The sequence below is a fragment of the Xyrauchen texanus genome, chromosome 3, assembly GCF_025860055.1.
Source record: "Xyrauchen texanus isolate HMW12.3.18 chromosome 3, RBS_HiC_50CHRs, whole genome shotgun sequence".
NCBI lineage: Eukaryota > Metazoa > Chordata > Actinopteri > Cypriniformes > Catostomidae > Xyrauchen > Xyrauchen texanus.
This window is the reverse complement of record NC_068278.1, coordinates 49,960,238-49,987,565: the sequence shown is the minus strand read 5'-3', so window position 1 is coordinate 49,987,565 and position 27,328 is coordinate 49,960,238. Positions and strand designations below refer to the sequence as shown.

The following is a 27,328-nucleotide window of genomic DNA, read 5'->3' as shown; positions in this document are numbered from 1 at the left end:
TTACGCCTACACATTCGATAACAAAATATCAAACCTAATGGCATTTATTTTAAAGAAAGCTAGCACAAGCACACTTTTCCCATGCACTGAGTTCCATTGCAATCTTAGTTATTGTTTTTGAATGCAGGAACACATCCTGTGTGAACGGCCCCTGAGAATAGTGATTCTTGGAGTTATTTTTTCAAAATTCAATCATGTACTTTTTATTATTTTTGAAGTTGTTTTTGCTATATAGTATCTGCTTAACATGTCTGAGTACTGTGGGCTATTTTATAAAGAAACAAATAGTATTCCTGCAATAATGTAAAAATCAATCTACAGTTTCAGATGATTATAACAAGGCCTGTCCCACTGGTGCCATCAGCTGTGAGTTGTAAATGTTCCATCTGCTTCAACTGCAGTAAATTACACCTTGCAGTTTATTGAATAGATTAATGGAGTTTATTAAACAGATCCAATTGCTAGCTGGAGAATCGTTGTGTTGCATCAGGCTGAAAGTGGTTTTGTAGGATAGTGTGAAGTGGTTCCATTATAATGGGTTGGACTAAATGATGAGAGTTGGCTGCATTTGACTGTTCAGCAGTCAAATGACCAAATCCTTCAGCCCTGTTAGTTTATTTGAACTGTTGATTTTGCAAAATAATGGCTCATCTAAATCTCTCTATTGTCTACACAGCGATTGTGAGAGAGTTGCCTTTTCTTTTGTTCATCATTGACTTGATTCACTTTTTAATGCTTTTGTTGAATCCCTGTTCATATTTGTACATTTTCCTTTCTGTTGAACTCACAAATCTTTGTTCTTGAGCTCTTGTTTTGTTGCTGTTAGTTTTGGCGTCTATTTATAGTCATGATCAAGAAGTTCAAAATGCGTTCCTATTGAAGTTCTAGAATCTCTGAACATTTACCATTGTTGCAAGAATTCTAGAATGTCCAGCTATTTGACTTAATAATATTTTTATTTAAATTAGAACATTTAAATGATAAAGTTTTATCTTTTGAATCATATTTATCTTAACAGCACTAGTGGTGTATCGATTAGCATATTTGAGAACGATACAATCGCCGATATTTTAACACTGTGATCGGCCAATACAAATCCAATCACGGATATTTATTTTTAAAAGGCCCCTTGCCACACTTTAACGAGATAAAAGATTTTGTCAAATGTTTATGCCCCATACTGTAAAATTAAATTACATTTACATTAATTGTGAAATGCTGACATTTATTTTAACTGAATAACAGTCGATATTTGATGGTCAACTACGAGAAAACCACAAGTCTGATCTGTTAGAAAAGACATAGCACACTATTCCAGAACAGTAAGAAGGTTTGTGGTGAGTTTGGTTGATGTAGCTTGAAAGCACAGGATTTAAAGTTGTTTATTTTGGTCTTTGTTTAGGGATTTAGGAGTAAGTGGAAAATAGTGCGTTGGCTTTTTCAAGCCAACATAGTAATTTATTGAATATTGTGTCTTTTATCATATAGCTGTTGACACTGCTTTATAAAACCAACAAGTAATTTCCTTTCTGTTGTATATATATGTGAGCGTGTATTTATCACTTTGTGGGGACCAAATGTCCCCATAAGGATAGTAAAACCCGAAATTTTTGACCTTGTGGGGACATTTTGTCGGTCCCCATGAGGAAAACAGCTTATAAATCATACTAAATTATGTTTTTTGAAAATGTAAAAATGCAGAAAGTTTTCTGTGAGGGTTAGGTTTAGGGGTAGGGTTAGGTTTAGTGGATAGAATATAAAGTTTGTACAGTATAAAAACCATTATGTCTATGGAAAGTCCCCATAAAACATGGAAACACAACATGTGTGTGTGTGTGTGTGTGTGTGTGTGTGTGTGTGTGTGTGTGTGTGTGTGTGTGAGCGTGTATTTATCACCTTGTGGGGACCAAATGTCCCCATAAGGATAGTAAAACCCGAAATTTTTGACCTTGTGGGGACATTTTGTCGGTCCCCATGAGGAAAACAGCTTATAAATCATACTAAATTATGTTTTTTGAAAATGTAAAAATGCAGAAAGTTTTCTGTGAGGGTTAGGTTTAGGGGTAGGGTTAGGTTTAGGGGATAGAATATAAAGTTTGTACAGTATAAAAACCATTATGTCTATGGAAAGTCCCCATAAAACATGGAAACACAACATGTGTGTGTGTGTGTGTGTGTGTGTGTGTGTGTGTGTGTGTGTGTGTGTGTGTGTGTGTGTGTGTGTGTGTGTGTGTGTGTGTGCTAAAAACTCAATTTAACCATGTTAAAATCCATGAAATGTACAGCCTTTTGTGGCTTACTGCTTTATTTTATGTTTTCTTATCTGAACACTTTCTACTGTAGATTCTAGTACAACTGACTTTTCACATTAGATTGATAATTATAAAACTCCAGCAAAGTGGATACAGTTGCTTCAGAGATCCTTGTGTCTGGCTTTGAGGAGATGGCTGTTAAATCAAAGCTTTTTTGTATGAGGTAGAGAGTCAGGGGTAGGCCGTGGCAGTAACTGAAGGAGCTGATTCAGTGAAATGTCCAGATGAGTCGCTGAGAGTCATTGAAGAGAAATTCAATGGAGCTAGAGTTATAGATAGAGATTCTCCTGCAGAGCTCCATGGGGAATTGGCGGTAATGAGTCAAAGCGCGGGGCCTTCTCAGGTCTGTGGATGCGTTTTAATGACTTGGAACAACCAACCTCCTGCTTTGTCACTTACACTGAGAGGTGCAGATAGAGGGACAGAGACAGAACTCTTGTAAGCAGTGCTTTGAGTGGCTTGATTTACGAATAAGGGGCTATTCAGGAACTTTTCGGAAATATATATTGTAATTTCCCACCCTGTCTCTGGTTCTCTGTCTGAAATGCTAAGTTTAGCCTCAGATTCTCACTTAAACATGTAAACATCAACTGTTATGATTGGCTAACATCGTGCAGCCCACTCAAATACAGCCAATATACACTCACCTAAAGGATTATTAGGAATACCATACTAATACTGTGTTTGACCCCCTTTCGCCTTCAGAACTGCCTTAATTCTACGTGGCATTGATTCTCATCAATTCTGTTCTCATTCTGTTTACGCCAAATTCTGACTCTACCATCTGAATGTCTCAACAGAAATCGAGACTCATCAGACCAGGCAACATTTTTCCAGTCTTCAACTGTCCAATTTTGGTGAGCTCTTGCTAATTGTAGCCTCTTTTTCCTATTTGTAGTGGAGATGAGTGGTACCCGGTGGGGTCTTCTGCTGTTGTAGCCCATCCGCCTCAAGGTTGTGCATGTTGTGGCTTCACAAATGCTTTGCTGCATACCTCGGTTGTAACGAGTGGTTATTTCAGGCAAAGTTGCTCTTCTATCAGCTTGAATCAGTTGGCCCATTCTCCTCTGACCTCTAGCATCAACAAGGCATTTTCGCCCACAGGACTGCCGCATACTGGATGTTTTTCCCTTTTCACACCATTCTTTGTAAACCCTAGAAATGGTTGTGCGTGAAAATCCCAGTAACTGAGCAGATTGTGAAATACTCAGACCGGCCCGTCTGGCACCAACAACCATGCCACGCTCAAAAGTGCTTAAATCACTTTTCTTTCCCATTCTGACATTCAGTTTGGAGTTCAGGAGATTGACTTGACCAGGACCACACTCCTAAATGCATTGAAGCAACTGCCATGTGATTGGTTGATTAGATAATTGCATTAATGAGAAATTGAACAGGTGTTCCTAATAATCCTTGAGTGTATATATATATATATATATTTTAAAGCAATATTACACTCGCAATCGTGCGATATGGCCCTATATCAGCACTGCTGTGATTACCTACAGCACTCAGCCTGCAGCCGAATCACAGCAGTGCTGATTTATGGCTGAGGTAGATTCACTTTACATCACCTAACTGGCTCATATTACACACAAAAATTATCTTTTGACACCTGCTGGCTAACATATATAATGAAAAAAAAAGACAAACAGTAGCTCTTAACACATATGCACTGCTCTTACACTTTTAGTTTAGAATGGCACAAAAACAAGTGGAGTGATACACACACACACACACACACACACAGTGAAGCATCAGAGTGCTAATGTGTCAGAACATCAGTGATCATATATATATATATATATATATATATATATATATATATATATATATATATATATATACTGTATGTGTGTGTGTGTATAGGGGTGTACTCACTTTTGTTGCCAGCGGTTTAGACATTAATGGCTGTGTGTTGAGTTATTTTGAGGGGACAGCAAATTTACACTGTTATACAAGTTGAACTCACTAGTGCAGAAAGCACTACTTCACATTGTAGCAAAGTGTCATTTCTTCAGTGTTGTCACATGAAAAGATATAATCAAATATTTACAAAAATGTGAGTGGTGTACTCTTGTGAGATACTGTATGTACAGGTGAAACTCGAAAAATTAGAATATCGTGCAAAAGTTCATTAATTTCAGTAATTCAACTTAAAAGGTGAAACTAATATATTATATAGACTCATTACAAGCAAAGTAAGATATTTCAAGCCTTTATTTGATATAATTTTGATGATTATGGCTTACAGCTTATGAAAACCACAAATTCAGAATCTCAGAAAATTAGAATATTACATGAAATCAATAAAAAAAAAGGATTTTAAATACAGAAATGTCGGCCCTCTGAAAAGTATAATCATGCATATGTACTCAGTACTTGGTTTGGGCCCCTTTTGCATTAATTACTGCCTCAATGCGCGTGGCATGGATGCTATCAGCCTGTGGCACTGCTGGAGGTGTTATGGGAGACCAAGATGCTTCAATAGCGGCCTTCAGCTCTTCTGCATTGTTTGGTCTCATGTCTCTCATCTTTCTCTTGGCAATGCCCCATAGATTCTCTATGGGGTTCAGGTCAAGCGAGTTTGCTGGCCAATCAAGCACAGTAATACCATGGTCATTGAACCAGGTTTTGGTACTTTTGGCAGTGTGGGCAGGTGCCAAGTCCTGCTGGAAAATGAAGTCAGCATCTCCATAAAGCTTGTCTGCTGAAGGAAGCATGAAGTGCTCTAAAATGTCCCGGTAGACGGCTGCGTTGACTCTGGACTTAATAAAGCACAGTGGACCAACACCAGCCGATGACATGGCTCCCCAAACCAACACAGACTGTGGAAACTTCACACTGGACTTCAAGCATCTTGGATTGTGTGCCTCTCCATTCTTCCTCCAGACTCTGGGACCTTGGTTTCCAAATGAGATGCAAAATTTGCTCTCATCAGAAAAGAGGACTTTGGACCACTGAGCAACAGACCAGTTCTTTTTTTCTTTAGCCCAGGTAAGAGGTTTGACATTTGAAGCCCATGTCCAGGACCCGTCTGTGTGTGGTGGCTCTTGATGCAGTAACTCCAGCCTCAGTCCACTCCTTGTGAAGCTCCCCCACACATTTGAATGGCCTTTTCCTGACAATCCTCTCCAGGCTACGGTCATCCCTGCTGCTTGTGCACCTTTTTCTTCCACACTTTTCCCTTCCACTTAACTTTCTATTAATGTGCTTTGATACAGCACTTTGAGAACATCCAACTTCTTTTGCAATTACCTTTTGAGGCTTTCCGTCCTTGTGGAGGGTGTCAATGATGGTTTTCTGCACAACTGTCAGGTCAGCAGTCTTCCCCATGATTGTGAATTCAACTGAACCAGACTGAGAGACCATTTAAAGGCTCAGGAACCCTTTGCAGGTGTTTAGCTGATTAGAGTGTGACACTTTGAGCCTACAATACTGAACCTTTTCACAATATTCTAATTTTCTGAGATTCTGAATTTGGGGTTTTCATAAGCTGTAAGCCATAATCATCAAAATTATATCAAATAAAGGCTTGAAATATCTTACTTTGCTTGTAATGAGTCTATATAATATATTAGTTTCACCTTTTAAGTTGAATTACTGAAATTAATGAACTTTTGCACGATATTCTAATTTTTCGAGTTTCACCTGTATGTATGTATGTATGTGTGTGTGTTTGTGTGTATATATATATATATATATATATATATATATATATATATATATATATATATATATATATATATATATATATATATATGTGTGTGTCATGATTCCCTTGTTGTCTGCCCTGGGTTTCACTTGTCCTTGTTAAAAAAACTACACTTTCCATGATCCCTGGCCCTCATCACTGCCAGCCCTGTGTCATTGTGCTCACCAGATTGTAGTTTGTCATCATCATATCTCCAGTGTATATAAACCCTGTTTGTTCTCCATTCCCTTGTCGATCATCGATGTTTATGGACGCTTGTTTCCGTGTTCTGTGATGTTTATCCTGCCAGTTAAACCTTTGTATGTTTTCCGTGTTTTTGTTGTATTTTCCCCATTAGTGGTGTTTCCTTTGTTTTTGTTTTGTCTATTTAGTTTTCACCCTGTCCAATAAAGCTAACCTTGCAATTAGATCCTCGCCCTCGTCTGCCTTCCTGCTCATCGTAACAGTGTGTGTATATATGTATGTATGTGTGTGTGTGTGTGTGTGTGTGTGTGTGTGTGTGTGTGTGTGTGTATGTATATATATATATATATATATATATATATATATGTATACTGTATATATACTGTATATTGAACTCAATCGGAAGGAAATGATCAAAGCTTCACAACATTATAAAATAACATTTTAGGGTGTACACATAACACACATCCAAACCATTGCATCTGAAAATATTAAACTGTTCACTCAAGCATAGCAGCACCATAAACTATAACAGTCATTACAATGGAAATATTCATGAAGGAAACCGTTTAGGTTTACATTTTGTCTATCAGGTCCAATAGTGTTTTTTACTGCCTCATCCTTTAATAAGAGTACATCTGCAAAGCTTGAATAGTATTGTGACTGTTTCACAAGCAATTCATGCTGATATGAGCCGAAAGATCACACAGTCCACTCTGAAATGGGCTGAAGACACATCCACATGATGCACACACAGTATCATCCTGCAATGAGGCTCACATTGCCGAAAACATGAAAACATCCATCATAAAAAAGACGTCCATCTAGTGTATGTTTACAGTTGGTATCCATTCAGAATATGATTTTTACCACCGCGATCACCTCAATGGGTCATTATCAGCTCTAACCCGCTAAGGGGTGCTGTAACCATAGAATTCAACGGGAATGCCTCAGATCTCTTTCTCCCAGCATAATAACCATTAATGAGGATGTCCACGCATTGGACAGTTATTTGTTTGCATTTATTCATTCACATTTCATTAAAGAGAATCATTTTTTGTGAGTATTTTTTATACGTATGAACAGACAGTATGAGGAAGCATCCTTAGACCGCATATTCAAACAATTGTGACTTCAAAAAAAAAAATGTAAACCTGTGCTTTCTTTTAATGTGCCGATAGGTTAGCCCATATTTTTAATCAGGATTATCAAATGTGAATAAAGTAATTTATATGTATACCATTTCGTCATATAATGTTATATTCTCCTGGTATACTGCATTTGGCATATTATTATTTCCATTCTGTTGTTGACTCACTTTTTAATATTTTCTTTATTACTGCTTTTATTAAATAAAAATGTATATAAAGGTAGATTGACTGTATTAATATTGTAGTAACCATGATTATTTTAATGGAAAACATAGATGTCATTAACAATAGTGTTGCTATAGTATATGGGATATATAATATTGGGAGCAGCATTTCGACAAGAAAGGAAGTACAATATCATAATCTCACAAGGCCATCATATTGTGAATTTGAAGCACAAGTTAATATGGTGTTAACATTGCTTAATAATGTGCACCATTTCACACTGAATAAAGAAACCTCATTTGAACATAAAGATGCTCACAACTGTTATCTCTGCTTTATAATTATTTTTGCATCATTCTGCCATTTGAGCTAATTATACCACTTATTTTCAGCTGTACAATGATGCCAACATTGTGTAGTAAGTTAATTCATAAATCCGTTAAACCGTAACACTGGAGAATGACGTAGAGGAACCTCAACTATCACAGTGCGTTGGCAGGCATGATAAAAATAAAACAACAAACACAACAGCAACTGTAGAACATTTGGAAAGTGGAGCAAGGAGAACAACTCTTGCTTCTACATCATGTTTGTTATTTACACGTGTCGTGGGGCTCATTGTCTCAATTTGCTCTTCTGCAGCGTGCGCAATACAATTTGACAAAAAGCAATAATGTTCCACACTAGTGTGAACTTCAATAACGCTATTGTAGGCTACTGTATAATGCAATTAAGTTGAATAATAAACGTGATCATGTAATTATGAACACTGCCACCAACAATGATCTTGTAGCAGCCACAGTGCAAAATGTATTTTTTGTGAATCTGCTGGATGTAGTTTACTTTCTACATGTATCCAAACAGACAATAAGATAAATAAAGCTAGTCTTGAACCCACTATTTGCAGGAAAAGACAGTATCAATTAACACCAGCGTGCACAGCCCCAGAACTTCAGTTCTTAACTACTCAGTGTCACATTTTCACAGTGAAATAAGTGTCACATTTTCAATCGTGAGGTGATGGTAAATTAAGAGATGGTCAATTGTCAGCTCTCTTGGTCGTCAGGTCGTGTGATGTATGTTGCTGAACTGTATTCAAATGTTATAAATATAAAAACACCACATTTTGAAATTTAACTGCAGTATGTCAATTTAGTTTATTTGTGTGTGCTGTGCTCATAGACTTAAGAAAACGGCGCTCATTTGTTTGATTTCAACCTGTCTTTGCAAGGCCGCGAAACTCATATTTTGCTCCTTGCAGACAAAATGCACGCCTTCAAACAAAAACTAGACCTCTGGCATGGCCGCATCAGTCGAGCGAACTGCGCCATGTTCCCCAGCCTTGCAGACTTTATCACTGATGTAGGCACGTCACACAATTTCTCCTCCCTATTTCAATCAGCGTCTGAGCACCTGTCAGCAATGAGAAAACAATTTGCGACGTACTTTAAAGAGGATTATCGCTCTTTTGCCTGGGTTTGAGATCCGTTTGTGTGCACAGCAAACGAGCTATCAATTGATATGCAGGAACAGCTTATTGAGCTGAAGAGTGACAGTAGACTGAAGGAACTCTTTAGCTCCTGCCCTCTTTCGTCATTCTGGGCAGCATTGATGCAGGAATACCCTGAACTCTGTGACGTCGCCTTGAAGATTCTCCTTCCTTTCGCGTCGACATATTTGTGTGAGGCAGGATTCTCAAAAATGACTGCACTCAAAACGAAATACCGCAATCATGCACAAATCGAGGATGATTTGAGGCTATGTTTATCAAACATTGAGCCAAGAATTGAGGATCTTTGCAAGGCAAAGCAGGCTCAGGTCTCACATTAACATCACCTACCAGCAAGCTTCTGTAAAAAATGCAGATGATGCCTACTATTAGGCCTAGTAATAATAAAAATAATAAAGCATAAATTAATATCAGAGGTCTGGTGCCAATTCCCAATTATAGCAATAGCCTAGTAATGATAATAGGCCTACTGATGATGATAATAATAATAATAATAACAACATTAAAGCATGTAACCTCACATAATTATATAGCAATAGCCTAGTAATGATGATAGGCCTACTACTACTCATAATAATAATAATAATAATGCCTGCAAGCTCACATTAGAAGTCTGGTTCTACTGCCAATTATTATAATAATAATAATAATAATAATAACAATAACAACAATAAAGCATGGGGAGGGGGGCACTGGGGCCCCAACTGCAATGAACCAGCTTTGGGGGGGCCCAGCTTGCAAAAGGTTGAGAACCCCTGGTCTAGTGCATGTCTATATACAAAAATAAAATAAAAAATTGTTCAGATGGGTCCCCTTTGGTGTTAAAGAATGGTTAGAATGGTTAGAAGCCTGTCTGACCTGCTCTCTCTCTCTGTTTACGAACTGAGCACTAATGGGCGGGACCAAGGTAGTATTGCTCTCTGTGTTTGAGTAACTTGTGCCATTCTCTCCTTATCAGTACACCCACGATAATGACGCTTGTTGTGAGGTGTGTAAATGCAAATAAGCAATGTCTCCTGACTTCGTGAACAAACAGATTTTTCAGCAGGCTGGTACCTATAAATGCTCTTTTTAGACTGGGGAGGAAGTTTTGAGTTCTGAAACTTACAGTATGTTTTTATAGTACTGTTACCTCTTATATGTCCTATATAATATAACTTGATTCTCCATTTCATGACTCCTTTAAAATGAAATAATTAATGCTTAAAGATGGGAAAGGAGGAAGCTGAGACCAAAGTGCTTGACAAACACAGATATTTAATAACAGTTTTCAGCATCAAAAGAAACAAAAACACACACTGCTTTTCTGCCAACTGTGTCAAATCATGAAGTATTTCAGACATGCGGACAAGCTTCATACATCTCTATCTCTCTCTCTCTCACTTCTGCCACTGTCTCCTCTCCTTAAATAAAACTAAATTTTTCAGGACACTGTATTGTAAAGATAATTTTGTAAAAATCTAAATAACTTTACCGATGAAGAGACCTTTCTACTGACTTTGAAAAACACCAAAATAAATATGCCCATGGTCCCTGCTCATCTGTGTGAATGTGCCTTAGGCATGCTACATGGAGGCATGAGGACTGCAGATGTGGCAGGGAAATAAATTGCAATGTCCGTCCTGTGAGACACCTAAGACAGCGGTACAGGGAGACGGGAAGGAGAGCTGATCATCCTCGCAGTGGCAGACCACATGTAACAACACCTGCACAGGATCAATACATCCAAATATCACACCTGCGGGACAGGTACAGGATGGCAACAACAACTGCCCAAGTTACACCAGGAACACGCAATCCCTCCATCAGTACTCAGACTGTCCGCAATAGGCTGAGAGAAGCTGGACTTAGGGTTTGTTGGCCTGTTGTAAGTCAGGTCCTTGCCAGGCATCACCGACAACAATGTCGCCTATGGGCACAAACCCACCTTCGCTGGACCAGACAGGACTGGCTAAAAGTGCTCTTCACTGTCAAGTTGTGGTTTTGTCTCACCAGGGGTGATGGTCGGACTTGCGTGTATCGTTGAAGGAATGAGCGTTACACCATGGCCTGTACTCTGGAGCAGGATCGATTTGGAGATAGCAGGTCCATTATTGTCTGGGGCGGTGTGCCACAGCATCATCGGACTGAGCTTGTTGTCATTGCAGGCAATCGCAACACTGTGCGTTACAGGGAAGACATCCTCCCGCATGTGGTACCCTTCCTACAGGCTCATCCTGCAGGCTCATCCCAGCATGACAATGCCGTCAGCCATAATGCTTGTTCTGTGCATGATTTCCTGCAAAACAGGAATGTCAGTGTTCTGCCATGGCCAGCGAAGAGCCCAGATCTCAATCGCATTGAGCACATCTTGGACCTGTTGGATCTGAGGGTGAGAGCTAGGGCCATTCCCCCCAGAAATGTCCAACAACTTGCAAGTGCCTTGGTGGAAGAGTGGGGTTACATCTCACAGCAAGAACTGGCAAATCTGGTGCAGTCTATGAGGAGATGCACTGCAGTACTGGCCACACCAGATACTGACTGTTACTTTTGATTTTGACTTTGTTTACTTACATAAACAAAGCAGCCTATTTAAAATGTAAATTTTTCATATAAGTGGAGGTGCATTACTCGGTCTCCACTCTGCTGTCACACCTCAAGCTCTCTCAACCAAGTGAGGGAGTGTTACCTTCGTGTGTAGCATTTATTTCGGAGCTGACATTAGCTAACCTTGATGTAACTTTATGTACATTAGTTACATAGCTTTATATGGCCTGTCTCATCATTGTTAATCATAAAGGTAACTTGGGAACAACAATTTTCACTACATGGCCTGTATCCTCAATCTCTCACAAAGTTAACACTGCATTTGCTCTATCCCTCAGTATATGTTAACTAAATTAGGTAGCTTGTGCACCTAGGTAAATACACAAGTAGCTAATATGTATAGCTAATACTTGCTACATCTCTTTGGGTAAGGGGTGAAGATGGGTTTAGGTACAGATCCTGCATTCCATTCAAATTGGATGTGGGATATTCCACTTGATATCTCTGATCTCAGACTAAAGGAATTCCAATGGCAGATGCTCGGAAGATGACGTTAAAGGAAACAAAACTGCAATGCTCATGTTAGCTTAGCAGGTGTTTGACTGTCACCAGAGATGTCTCCTAACCACCCAATTCAGAAACAATCTGCAATGCTAGCATTTGTGCTACAGGTGTCCGATTATCAATAGAGAGCATAATTGACCATGTTTTGAACACCTGCTACTCTGCTAAAGTTTGGTAAACAAGATTTAATATCATGTAATGTAGGAACTTTGTCTAATTTATCGATATTATTTAATACAATTGAATGTGTATCACTTATTTTGTACATCTTCCTGGGTGCAGACAAGATTGTGTGAGGTCACGAACCTGCATCTCGACGAAATCTGAGTTTAAAATTTCTGCATGACTTTCCTTGTTGTAATTACAACTTCAAGTGATGTTCCATTGCACTTTTCCTTGTAGGAAATTGGAAAATCTGACTTTCCATTTTAAATGGAATGCAGTATGAGGCAGATTGCTAACATTAACTAGCTAGCTTTGCTAGCATCACTTACACTTAGCTAACCTTTCTTTATGCTTCCATTCCAAGTGCCGATAAAAGTTTGACATGGTCCCAGCCGTCTCGGTATACATTTTATTGCATGATGATGATGAAGCATCATTTTTTGGGCATGCGAGGAGTGTCATTTGACAGTGGATGAGTTTGTTAGAACAATAATATTAAGATGGACAAAATATTTAAACTGGTTGCATAAAATACTTTGTAATTGAAAAATACTGAATTGGCAACTTAAAAACTCTTTTACCACCTCTATGCCTTCACTAATATACCGGGACAAAAACGGTATTTATTTATTTTGAGGAATTTGATAATTATCCATGGTACACCTGACAATCTTTCATGGCACACTAGTGGGCACAGTGGTTGGAAAACACCGGTTTTGGTAGCCAAACTGTATTACAGAAGATTTGTCTGACATCTCTCAGACAGTCACAGTTTCTTCTCCTGTCTCCCGCATTCACTTTCTTTGAGTTGGTGTGAAGGGGGATGGGGAGGGGTGACAGCCGTTAACAATAACACAAATTTCAAATTAGAAATGAGTCAAGTTATTGCTAGCATTTGAAGCTGGAAGTTTTACATCCAATCACATTAATGATGTTAACAATATAAATCGGACGATGCACAGGCAATTTAGTGATATCCCCGCAGTTGTGGTCTTGACCAGTCATGAAATAAAATCCTGAGTCCTCTTTGTCTGAGACCGAGATAAAACGGATAAAAAATCTGGTTGATTCCGAGACATTTAAAAAGTGGTCTCGAGAACAAGACTGATCTTGAGGACTACAATACTGCTGTATAGTTATGTAATATTCACTGTAATACTACTACTAATGATGATAATAATAATAAATCAATATTAATTGTATTACATTTAAACCTAATCTGTGATGCTCTGTTATGCAGCACTTTATTTGATAAAAGTAACTCCAGATTCCATCCATTCTACCTCAATGGACACATTTTATCTAGCCATCCATACATCCATCGTGGACAGTTTCTTGTCCATTCATCTGGATTCCATCCATCCGTTCGTTCGTCCTTTCGTTCGTTCGTTCCTTCGTTCGTTCATTCGTTTATTAAGTCTTAGGAGTCAGTGGGGTGTTTTTTATGGGTTCACCCAGTAGAAATAAGTGTTGCTTCGCAAGAATAAAAATGATAGTGAATGTTGCTTATGATAACTGCCTCTGTGTTTCTTCATGCAGAAGGTTCATATTTAGTTGTAGCGCCTTAAGCCCACAGTTAATTTATGTTGTGCTCGTAGGTATATTTAGCTGAGCAAACATACTCTTTTACTGCTCTTTCAGACCTCTCATTCATGTGAGCCTTGTGCCTGTGTATATCACTGTAAATAGTGCTTTCAATGTGACTTAATTGAAGATGTGTTTGTACAGTTTGTGTGTGTGTGTGTGTGTGTGTATATGTAGGAGCTGACAACTCCAGGCTGCCTGCACATTGTCGAACGCTCAGCTAAATCAATGCAATTTAACTCTGCTCATTAACTGAGTGATTTATTCCACTGATCTGAGCGTGTGCAGAAACAGCTCACCATTTACACATAAATATACACCCCCAGTGCCCTCCGAGCACGGATAAATATTTCTGAAGTGGTGTTACAAATCTCTGTCTCTAAGTTCTTGCCATCAGCTAGAATATTGGATTGATTTCCTGTCTGAGTGGTTTGCTGATAAGATGCTTGGGTGGGAATATGCCTAATTGATTTTGTCAGACGTTTTCGCCAAAGCAATAAAGTAGCACACCTGAAGGGTGTGCTACATCTGGTACAAATACAGTACCATGATACAATTTAGCATAGAGTGTGGTTCAGTAATGTCGGCCAATTTTACAATTTAGAAATACTGTAGATACTGGGTACATCTGCTAAGGAAAAAAGTATTTTTTTTTAATTGTGGAAATTATTATTATTTTTATTATTTATTTATTTTTGCTGGATGTTGTACATGGAGAGTGATATTTCCCTCAGAGTAATATTTTATTTCTGATCCTGATTAATCTTTGAGTGGGGTTTAGGAAGTTAATGGTCATTAATTTTGGTTTACTTTGGAGACCGTAGACATGTACTAACATTGCACAAATTAAGATGATAAATAAGGGAATTCTAAGTGAATTTCATATATTCCCCTTTTTCACCTAATTTGGAATGCCCAATTCCCAATGCGCTCCATTCAGTGGAAATCTGTATCATCAGCCCTAAATAAATACACACTTTAAAAATATGACAGGAGCTTGGATATATGTGTACAGGTGAAACTCGAAAAATTAGAATATCGCGCAAAAGTTCATTAATTTCAGTAATTCAACTTAAAAGGTGAAACTAATATATTATATAGACTCATTACAAGCAAAGTAAGATATTTCAAGCCTTTATTTGATATAATTTTGATGATTATGGCTTACAGCTTATGAAAACCCCAAATTCAGAATCTCAGAAAATTAGAATATTACATGAAATCAATAAAAAAAGGATTTTAAATACAGAAATGTCGGCCCTCTGAAAAGTATAATCATGCATATTTACTCAGTACTTGGTTTGGGCCCCTTTTGCATTAATTACTGCCTCAATGCGGCGTGGCATGGATGCTATCAGCCTGTGGCACTGCTGAGGTGTTATGGAAGACCAAGATGCTTCAATAGCGGCCTTCAGCTCTTCTGCATTGTTTGGTCTCATGTCTCTCATCTTTCTCTTGGCAATGCCCCATAGATTCTCTATGGGGTTCAGGTCAGGCGAGTTTGCTGGCCAATCAAGCACAGTAATACCATGGTCATTGAACCAGGTTTTGGTACTTTTGGCAGTGTGGGCAGGTGCCAAGTCCTGCTGGAAAATGAAGTCAGCATCTCCATAAAGCTTGTCTGCTGAAGGAAGCATGAAGTGCTCTAAAATGTCCCGGTAGACGGCTGCGTTGACTCTGGACTTAATAAAGCACAGTGGACCAACACCAGCCGATGACATGGCTCCCCAAACCGACACAGACTGTGGAAACTTCACACTGGACTTCAAGCATCTTGGATTGTGTGCCTCTCCATTCTTCCTCCAGACTCTGGGACCTTGGTTTCCAAATGAGATGCAAAATTTGCTCTCATCAGAAAAGAGGACTTTGGACCACTGAGCAACAGACCAGTTCTTTTTTTCTTTAGCCCAGGTAAGACGTTTGACATTTGAAGCCCATGTCCAGGACCCGTCTGTGTGTGGTGGCTCTTGATGCAGTAACTCCAGCCTCAGTCCACTCCTTGTGAAGCTCCCCACACATTTGAATGGCCTTTTCCTGACAATCCTCTCCAGGCTATGGTCATCCCTGCTGCTTGTGCACCTTTTTCTTCCACACTTTTCCCTTCCACTTAACTTTCTATTAATGTGCTTTGATACAGCACTTTGAGAACATCCAACTTCTTTTGCAATTACCTTTTGAGGCTTTCCCTCCTTGTGGAGGGTGTCAATGATGGTTTTCTGCACAACTGTCAGGTCAGCAGTCTTCCCCATGATTGTGAATTCAACTGAACCAGACCGAGAGACCATTTAAAGGCTCAGGAACCCTTTGTAGGTGTTTAGCTGATTAGAGTGTGACACTTTGAGCCTACAATACTGAACCTTTTCACAATATTCTAATTTTCTGAGATTCTGAATTTGGGGTTTTCATAAGCTGTAAGCCATAATCATCAAAATTATATCAAATAAAGGCTTGAAATATCTTACTTTGCTTGTAATGAGTCTATATAATATATTAGTTTCACCGTTTAAGTTGAATTACTGAAATTAATGAACTTTTGCACGATATTCAAATTTTTCGAGTTTCACCTGTATATATCCAAGATATATATACATCAAGAGGAAAGGACAAGTACGCAAGCAAAAGACTTTATAGAGCCTTATGAGCTTGACATTTTTTTTTTTTTAGAAAACTGGTATAAAAACATTGTTGCACAAAACAACCAGAGGACTTCTGAGGGTGCTGGACTTGAAGAGGTTGTGGTTCATTTTAAATAACAGTCAGTGTCTCCTTTTTTTAAATGTCCGTTCAGTATTCTCTCTCTCTCGTAGAGCTAAGGATGCAAAGATTAGTAGCTGACAGCTGCATGTAGACAGAAAAGTGGAAATGCTGACATGTGTATTGCAGTTTATATGCTGTTTCTCTCATAAAACCAGCACAGGAAGTTGTTGACTTACAGAATCAAAGTTGTCCTGTGCAAGATCGTAAACATTCATCTTTGATGTCTGTTTGCCATAGTAGCGCAATATTCTGCTTACTTCTTGGAGTTCTCAGTTATGTTGAGAAATAAGAGGAGAAATAAGAAAACAAATGAGAAAACTGCTCATATGCATTAAGAGGACAGAGCTATAAAATGAATATTGATATCATAGCTCAGATGATTTGATCTTGGTAGAATTTGATTAGTAATGAGTTCATATTGAAATCTCTGACTTTTGATTTTAGACTTTGGTATCTTGGCAAATCTGAGAACAGTTTATAACATTTTTGAGATCTCTTCTGAAACTGCTGAAGCAGGAGACTAAAAGCTAAATCTATCCTTATTACAAATATTTTGAATAGCTTTTCATTGGGCCAAACAATTTTCTTTATTGAGCGTGACATAAATTGTGATTGTACCACTTTTCTCATGATATGCATTGCATTCAAAAAATATTCAGACCCCTTCATTTTTTTCACATTTTGTTATGTTGCAGCCTTATGCTAAAATACTTTAAATTAGTATTTTTTTACTTCTATCTACACTACATACCTCATAATGACAAAGCAAAAAAAAAATGTAAAAGCTTTTTAATAACTTTTACAAATGTATTAAAATGAAAAAAACTGAAATATCACATTGACGTATTCAGACCCTTTCTATGACCCCTGAAATTTTGCTCAGGTGCATCCCATTTCTGTGGATCATCTTTGAGAGGTCTCTGCACTTTGATTGGAGTCTACCAGTGGCAAATTCAATTGACTGGACATGATTTGGAAAGGCACACACCTGTCTGTATAAGGTCTCACAGCTGAAAATGCATATCAAAGCGAAAACCAAGCCATGAGGTCAAAGGAACTGCCTGCAGAGCTCACAGACAGGATTTTATTGAGGACAGATCTGGGGATGGCTACAAAATCAATTCAGCTGCATTGAATGTTCCCAAGAGAGCACAGTGGCCTCCATAATTCTTAAATGGAAGAGGTTTGGAACAACTAGGACTCTTCCTAGAACTGGCCGCCTGGCCAAACTGAGAAATCGGGGGGAGGGGCCTTGTAAGAGAGGTTAACAAGAACTCAGTGGTCACTCTGGTTGAGCTCCAGAGATCATGCGTTGAGATGGGAGAAACTTGCAGAAGGACAACCATCACTGCAACACTTCACCGATCTGGGCTTTATGGCAGCGTTGCCAGACGGAGGCCTCTCCTCAGTGCAAGACACATAAAAAAAGCACCCAATGGACTCTCAGACTGTGAGAAACAAGATTCTCTGGACTGATGAAACGAAGATTGATCGGTTTGGACTCAATCCCAAGCATCATGTCTTGAGGAAACAGGCACCGCTCATCACCTGTGCAATACCATCCCAACGGTTAAGCATGGGGGTGGTAGCATCATGCTGTGGGGGTGTTTTTCAGTGACAGGAACTGGGGGACTGGGGGACTGGTCAGGGTTGAAGGAAATCTGAACACAGCAAAATACAGAGATCTCCTTAATGAAAACCTGGTCCAGAGTGCTCAGGACCTCAGACTGGGCCGACTTGAGGCTGTAATCGCTGCCAAAGTTGCTTCAACTAAGTACTGAGTTAAGGGTCTGAATACTTATGTCAATGTGATATTTCAGTTTTTTCTTTTTAATAAATTTGCAAAGTTACCAAAAATCTGTTTTTTGCTTAGTCAATATGGGGTATGGAGAGTAGATTGATGTGAAAAATATTAATAATTTAAAGCATTTTAACATAAGGCTGTGACAAAAAAAATTAAGGGGTCTGAATTCTTTCTGAATGCACTGTATATTAAATGACGCACCACCTAACTGCCACTTACATTAAATTTAGCAGCTGTTTTTATTCAAAGCAAAGTAATTATATTAATTGCAGGGATAAAGCTACTCGTATTTGTGTTTTGGTGGTGTAGCTTAGTGGTTAAAAATCAGGGCTATAGTGAGTGAAAGTGTAACCGTTCGGGAAAGGAGGATACAGGAACCGAATCAACAAAGTTTTAATCAAACAGAACATCAAACTGAGAACACAGCAACACAAACACACACACAGAGTGGCTGCGTCTCTCTCTCTCTCTCTCTCTCTCTCTCTCTGGGGTCCTTGGCTTTTCCCTTATCCCTTCCTGGGTGTATCCTCGTGACCTGGTAACTCCCTCATCTTCGTCTTGGAGGGGAAACGCTGCCATTCCGCCACCCGATTGTAATCCCCGCCTCCTCCTGAATCTGAGAGACGAGGGGAGGGAGGGGGAAAGAGAAAGAACAAGCGGGAGAGACAGAGAGGGAAAGAAGAGAGAGAGAAAGAAAAGAAACGCTCTTCTTCGGCTCCCGCGGGCACACCACCCATGCAGTTCTCAGCCGCTCCTTCACTCCCTGGTGGACGACAGCCACTCCTCTGTCCCCTGGCAAATGGCAGCGGTTCCTCTGCCTCCTTGTGGATGGCAGCGAGTCCTCCATCCCCTGGTGGACTGCAATGGCTCCTCCTTTTCCTGGCGGACGGCAGGAGTTCCTCCGGCTCCTTGCAGACGGCAGCGACGACTCCATCCCCTGGCGGACGGCAGCGGCAAGTTCTCCCAGACAGCTTGCCCTTTCTCATTTCCCTGGTTTCGGCACCAGCGTAACTGTTTGGGAAAGGAGGATGCAGGAACTGAATTAACAATTAACAAATCTTTAATCAAACAGAACATCAAACTGAAAACACAGCAACATAAAACACACAGAGCGGCCGTGTCTCTCTCCCTCTCTGGCATCCCCAGCTCTTCCCTTATCTGCCTCTTGGTGATTAGGCAACTCAGCACCTGGCGTGTATCCTTACCCATTTTTGCCAATGACCGATTGTTCCAAAAAGCAACTATCAGCACCGATTAATCAGAAAAAACGATATATCGGTCTACCTCTTGTCCCTTTTGCTTATATATGAAATAAATTATCTCCCATCTAATGCTGTTTATTTTACAGGGGACTGTCTAACTAGGTACATTACAAAAATATAAATTTACAAATTATCACCTAACCCTAACACGAAACAGCGTTTACTCACAACACACAGCGAAAGAATCTCGCTGCTGAATAGTCCACCACTCTACAGTTTTACACAAACTGGTCAGTAAAATGTAAACATTTGCCAGCCAGTTGCCAAATATATACATTTTAGTTATACTGAAAATTTGGCAAATGCAAGTGATTTCCTCTCATTGCAGTGGAGGTTTGCAAATGGAGTAAAAGATCGATCTTGGGATTTTAGAATCGATATAGAGATTGTTTAAATGAATATTGCAATGCATAAAAAATATATTATTACCCACCCCAACTCGATTGTCACAAATGCTTCCAATATAAAAACAAAGCTGTTTACACCGCTAAACAGATCTAATATTACATTGTGTGATGTCTACACAGCAAGCAATGTCGATAGCCTCTTCCATTTAAACTAAGAGACATTTAAAACGTGCATCTGTGAATCTGATTAAAACTCACTCATTAGGACAAGTTGTTTTTAGTGATAGGCCAGTAGACTGATTTTAGAACATCTTACTTGTTCATGCATTCATCCGAATCATGGCTACAATGCTCGACTGCTGTATAAACCCTTTGGCACAATGGATGTAGACCTAAATGGTATGCTGTAATGGACACTAGCACAATTACAGCAGTTAATTCCAGCAGCCGTGTATCTTATCTCGATTAATATATGAGATAGATTGTTCAGCCATACATCCTGGGCTGTCCTAACATGCATTCAAACCTGAAATCTGTCATTTAACCAGCTCCTAAACCTTTCAGCCACCACTACAAACTCTGTTAAAAGTCCTATTGAAAGTACTGAACACACAGTGTGTCTGTCGTCTTCATCTCTTTTATTCAGAGGAAGCCACTATGTCATTTGATCAAAATGTAATCTCTTTCCCGTCCCCTGCTGAGTCTTCTAAAGGCAGATCAGGTTATCTCCTTTAAGCTGTTGATAGCTATTCGTTTGTGGTAATGTCTTTATTGTTCTTTGAGTTGATATTGTTTTCTAATAATTTTTTTTTTTAAAGATGTACAGGTTTTACAGCATTTAATTCATGACAAATTTGTATTTTATTTTATTGCATTATATAGCAAAATATCAAACCAAGTGGCATCTGTAAACGTATGATGGTGGACTATATGTGGGACGTCATTATTTCAGCCAAAATACTGTACAAACATACAAAATACATTATAAAAATACATAAACTTCCCTGCAGATTCCCGTCACACACTCTTTAATTTGTTTGTACTGCCTTTTTATGTTTTGTTACATTACATAGTGGATAAAGAGCAACAGTGGAAATTGAGAGTCAGTCGAGTAACCACAGTCTTCCTGTGGTGGTGAGGTTTAGGTTGCCAGATATTCTCAAGGAGTTGCCAGATTTGAGGACATGCCTCTTAACAAGATGCAGGCGACTAAGAGAAGTATGATGGAGTGGAATAAACTCTCTCTCTTTCAATATCCCATCAAATCTCAGCGGTTTTTGTGCTTGTTCCTTTGGAGGCCTTGTGGTCGTTGAGAGTGAGCTGTGTTAATTTACTCCACATGGCTCAGCATTCGCCAGCGATTCAAAAAGTCTTTCCAGATGGTGTCAAGATTTCGTTTTTTGTGTTGATTTTTTTGCCCTTGCCTTTATTTGTTTAAGAAGGATGAATATGTATAGGACATGTTGGGTTTCTTAATTAAAGCTTATTATGTGCTCCATTTCAGCTGTGATGAGCTCTATGCAAAAATCTATTTCACAGACGCTTGTAGGAGAGTGGAATCTAGTTGTGGTAGACAGGAAGTTCAGGAAGCTGAGTGACAGCATGAAATGCTTCCCATGATGAGCATTAGCACAGAGTGCCAGAACGATTAACCAAACTGGCATTTGAAAAATGCTTTCTTAAAGAGAAAGTTAAAATATTTAAATTCTGGCATACTTTCCTAATAATAATACCCTCATGTATTTTCAAACCCATATTTAGTACTTTTTTAGGATTAATTGTAATTTTTCCACCAAAACCTATTGCATGCCTTCAGAAAACTTGGAATATGTTGATTGAGCCACATTGACTGCTTCTATGATATGTTTAGGTTCTGAAGTGAGTCACTATCAACTGCCATTGTATTATAGATGTAGATATAGATTAAAAGACAGAAAAGGATGTTTATTAACATTTTTCATTTTGTGTTGTGCTTAATGAAAGACAGTCATACACTTGCAGGCTTTATGTCCTCTTGATGTCCTTAGTCAGATGGGTCATCTAGGAAGGAGACTGTAAAAAGGTCTGATTGAATTGCATGTTCCGGTTGATATTGCCCTACAGAGGTTGAGATAAGGGCAGAAGTATTACCTGTCTGAACATAATTCTTTCATACCCCTTGTATAGGTTTGGATATTGTAAGCAAATGGACAAATAATTTTAATCATGATTAATCACATAATGTTTTGTAGTAACACTATATGTACTTATTTTCCTATCAAAATGCATTTATTTGCTTCTTAGGAAAGAAAGCAAAACAATATGTAACAATATAATGCTTTATTTACGTTTTGCAAAATAAAGACTTCCACAGTATAAAGATAGAAATGCACTAAAATAGCACCAATTCAAGCAATATCAAACGATTCCCAAAGTCTGAATGCGATTTTGACTAGTTAAAAGATCTAGGTTGCATATTTATTGAAATGGACATTAAATCTCTTAAACTCTCATCCTCCACAATATTAATCAGCCGGTAGACTGTAGCTATCCACTTTGTCACAGCAATCGCAAAGCCACGTTCATGAGTCACATCAGGGTGGCAACTCCAGTATCAAGCGTTTTGGTTATAGTTAAGACTTGACGTGCTTCTGTGGTAATTAAAATGTGCCTTACATAGGCTGAAAAATACTTGATTTCTATCACAAGTGCCATCTGGGCTTGTTTTGTACATCAAATAGCAAAGAGCTCCTTTCCCCATAATTTTATTTGACTTGGAAGCACTTTTGTGTGTGTGTGTGTGTGTGTGTGTGTGTGTGTGTGTGTGTGTGTGTGTGTGTGTGTGTGTGAGCGTGTATTTATCACTTTGTGGGGACCAATGTCCCCATAAGGATAGTAAAACCCGAAATTTTTGACCTTGTGGGGACATTTTGTCGGTCCCCATGAGGAAAACAGCTTATAAATCATACTAAATTATGTTTTTTGAAAATGTAAAAATGCATAAAGTTTTCTGTGAGGGTTAGGTTTAGGGGTATGGTTAGGTTTAGGGGATAGAATATAAAGTTTGTATAGTATAAAAACCATTATGTCTATGGAAAGTCCCCATAAAACATGGAAACCAAACTGTGTGTGTGTGTGTGTGTGTGTGTGTGTGTGTGTGTGTGTTGTTGTGAAGTGTCCATCAGTGTAATGACTCCAGGTGTACACATTACAAAGATTCTGCTCTTCAAACCAGTGTTTATGCTGTATTAATGGTAAATGGTAAAACATTTTTTTTTTTAATTAATCACGTTTGTTAAAGCATGAACTCTGACAGCACTAATATATACATTATATAAAGTATTTATATATACACACACACACACACCTTTTGATGATAAGAGTGGAAAAACCCAATGATGTCAATATATCATGTAAACTGTTTTTTATATATATATATATATATATATATATATATATATATATATATATATATATATATATATATATATATATATATATACACTCACCTAAAGGATTATTAGGAACACTATACTAATACTGTGTTTGACCCCTTTCAGCCTTCAGAACTGCCTTAATTCTACGTGGCATTGATTCAACAAGGTGCTGGAAGCATTCTTTAGAAATGTTGGCCCATATTGATAGGATAGCATCTTGCAGTTGATGGAGATTTGTGGGATGCACATCCAGGGCACGAAGCTCCTGCTCCACCACATCCCAAAGATGCTCTATTGGGTTGAGATCTGGTGACTGTGGGGGCCATTTTAGTACAGTGAACTCATTGTCATGTTCAAGAAACCAATTTGAAATGATTCGAGCTTTGGTGACATGGTGCATTATCCTGCTGGAAGTAGCCATCAGAGGATGGGTACATGGTGGCCATAAAGGGATGGACATGGTCAGAAACAATGCTCAGGTAGGCCGTGGCATTTAAACGATGCCCAGTTGGCACTAAGGGGCCTAAAGTGTGCCAAGAAAACATCCCCCACACCATTACACCACCACCACCAGCCTGCACAGTGATAACAAGGCATGATGGATCCATGTTCTCATTCTGTTTATGCCAAATTCTGACTCTACCATCTGAATGTCTCAACAGAAATCGAGACTCATCAGACCAGGCAACATTTTTCCAGTCTTCAACTGTCCAATTTTGGTGAGCTCTTGCAAATTGTAGCCTCTTTTTCCTATTTGTAGTGGAGATGAGTGGTACCCGGTGGGGTCTTCTGCTGTTGTAGCCCATCCGCCTCAAGGTTGTGCGTGTTGTGGCTTCACAAATGCTTTGCTGCATACCTCGGTTGTAACGAGTGGTTATTTCAGGCAAAGTTGCTCTTCTATCAGCTTGAATCAGTCTCTGACCTCTAGCATCAACAAGGCATTTTCGCCCACAGGACTGCCGCATACTGGATGTTTTTCCCTTTTCACACCATTCTTTGTAAACCCTAGAAATGGTTGTGCGTGAAAATCCCAGTGACTGAGCAGATTGTGAAATACTCAGACCGGCCCGTCTGGCACCAACAACCATGCCACGCTCAAAATTGCTTAAATCACCTTTCTTTCCCATTCTGACATTCAGTTTGGAGTTCAGGAGATTGTCTTGACCAGGACCACACCCATAAATGCATTGAAGCAACTGTCATGTGGTTGGTTGATTAGATAATTTGCATTAATGAGAAATTGAACAGGTGTTCCTAATAATCCTTTAGGTGAGTGTGTGTATGTATATATGTATGTATATATATATATATATATATATATATATATATATATATATATATATATATAATGAGTTGATTTTTGATAGTTATGTTTTGTTGGTTATGTAAATGCATTAATTCTCTGAAAAATAAATTGGTCACCTTTATGGGTCCTAATTTAGATACCTCTGCACTTGTTTAAAGGTGAAGTATGTAATTTCCGCACTACTAGTGGCACCAAACGGAATTACAAAAATAAAGTATGTTTTCAAACAACCTTTGCCAACACTCCTTAGACTCACCATGCCCTTTTGTACTCTCTGATTCCCTATGAACAAATAGGCCATACTAAATAAAAGGTGAAAAACGTTTAATGTCATAATGAACAAAACCACTATAAAAAATACACACCGGACAGGAATCGTGGCAGAGGAATCAGGTTGTCTGATAACATCACCAGATTGAGCAGCAGCTGGGTATGCGGGGGATCCAGCACAGGAGGTGTGATGGTCCTTCTGGTAACAACTAAGTTTAACAACAGCACAGTTTCTGACCATTTTAGTGCCTTAGGCGAGATCGCTGTTGTTGATGGGCGAGGCAGCAGTGTATTAGCGACTTGAGTGGCAATCTTGTTATTGCCGCTCCCATTTGCTAGAGCGATCTCATCAATAATGGTGTGTGGATGTGGATGTGAATGTGGGTGTGTGTGTGTGTATTTGTGTGTGGTGGTGGGCACGACAGTAATGAGCTAACTTGTTCGGCAATACCTTGAGTATAGCTTACCTGACGAGAAGCAACTCAACAAGTTTTGCGTCTTCATTCCCTAAAAGTCCTCCACCTTGTAACTGTGATGCCAATGTTTGCTCTGGTTTTACTCTCGGAGTCTTAGAATTATGGTTTTAACATCTTTAGGAGAAGCGATATTTTTTAAAATTTTATTTTCCAATATTCACATCTGCCATGGATGTTCATATTCCCCTGGCTGAACAAGTAGCCATGCCCCAAACTCACTCTATAGGTTGATCTAGAAAGGGATGGGTGGAGCTGAGCGGACAGCTAAAAAATAAACTTCAGTGTTTTGATACAGTGCCTGGGAGGCTCAGTGTTTGTAATTCTGGGGGAGGTAAACCCTCAAATGGCTTAATTATAGTTGTCAATGAACAAACTGGGATAGTAGAACGTATTTTGACATCAAGAACATTACATACTTCACCATTAAATAATTTATGCACTTGATGTGATGTCATTATCTGCTACACCTCCTACCATGGAACAAATACTGTAGATAACCACTCTCTTTCGCCTTCATTTTTCCCTTCCAGAACAAGCATGTTTCCGTAAAACTGGAAAAGAAAAAATGGGAGGAGATCGTGGCTAAACGACAGACGGAGGCAGAGGAGAGTGTCACCCCTGATTTAGATGAAAACTGCTTCAGCGATCTGGCCACCAGCATGGGACAAGGTCAAGAGCGAGTGAAAGATCGCCTTCTGAAGAATACATACTCCAAGAAGAACAAACGGGTGAGACTGTCATCTCTTTCTGTTATTTGCTGGCTAAGCGACAGCTTGACGGACAGGGGCAGCAGAGCGTGAAGGCAGTGTGATCTTATACCTGTCCCAGAGTGTTGACAGCTTTGACCGGTGTTGACCAGATTAATGTGGCCATTGCAATCATTACTGAATGCCTGCTGTTTGTGGAAGTGCCCAGCGATGTGTTCACATATGAATGTGACAGCAGTATATCAGTATCTGACAGATTAGCGGTCTAGAGCTGTGGTTAAACTGCACAGCATGCTGTTAATGACGAAGCAGAGCAAATATAAACATTTCATGCTTCCTGTCTTTGCTTTCTTTTTCTCAAAACATGTCTTTCTTTATTTGACCCTTTTCAACACATCTTGAAAGGGATAGTATAGTAAAAACAGGAACATATATAGAAAAGAGGGGGAAATTAAGTGGAGTGTCATAAACCTTGACTGATTTTTTTCTTCTCAACACTTTCTGCAATTCAGCTCGAACTGCTTAATGGGTTAGTTCACCCAAAAATGACAAGTCTCTCATTTACTCAGCCTCATGCCACTTTCTTTCTTCTGCAGAACACAAACAAAGATTTTTAGAAGAATATCTCAGCTCTGTAGGTCCATACAATGCAAGTGAATAGTTTGAAGCTCCAAAATGCAAATGAAATCAGCATAAACATAATCCATCAGACTAGATTGGTTTAATAAATGTCTTCTGAAGCAATCCAGTTTGTTCTGGGTGACAATAGACCAAAATGTAACTATGTATTCACTGAACTTTCTTGAAAGCAGTCCTTGCTTTCAAGGAGTGTTGTGCATGTATCAAGCACAAGGAAGTGTAATCGAGCTTGAAATCATGATCGTGCTTAGAGACTACAATGGCAAGATGTACAGTGAAAAGGGAGTTATATTTTGTCTGTTCTCAACCAAAACCAACTGGATCCCTTCAGAAGACATTGATTAAACCACTGGAATCATATGGATTACTTTTATGCTGACTTGATCTCCTTGTTGGAGCTTGAAAGGCCTGATCACCATTCACTTGCATTTTATGGACATACAGAGCTGAAATCTTCTTCTAAAAATCT

At 38.9% G+C, this 27,328-nt stretch overlaps 1 protein-coding gene across 1 annotated transcript in view; it reads left to right on the top strand.

Annotated features, from left to right (window-relative positions):
• Positions 1–27,328, top strand: part of LOC127624978 (fibrosin-1-like protein) — a 325,886-nt gene that overhangs the window by 71,799 nt on the left and 226,759 nt on the right. Inside the window, exon 2 of the mRNA XM_052099979.1 lies at positions 26,044–26,241. Coding sequence (XP_051955939.1) covers positions 26,044–26,241 — 198 coding nt within the window. The remainder of the gene's footprint in view (positions 1–26,043; positions 26,242–27,328) is intronic.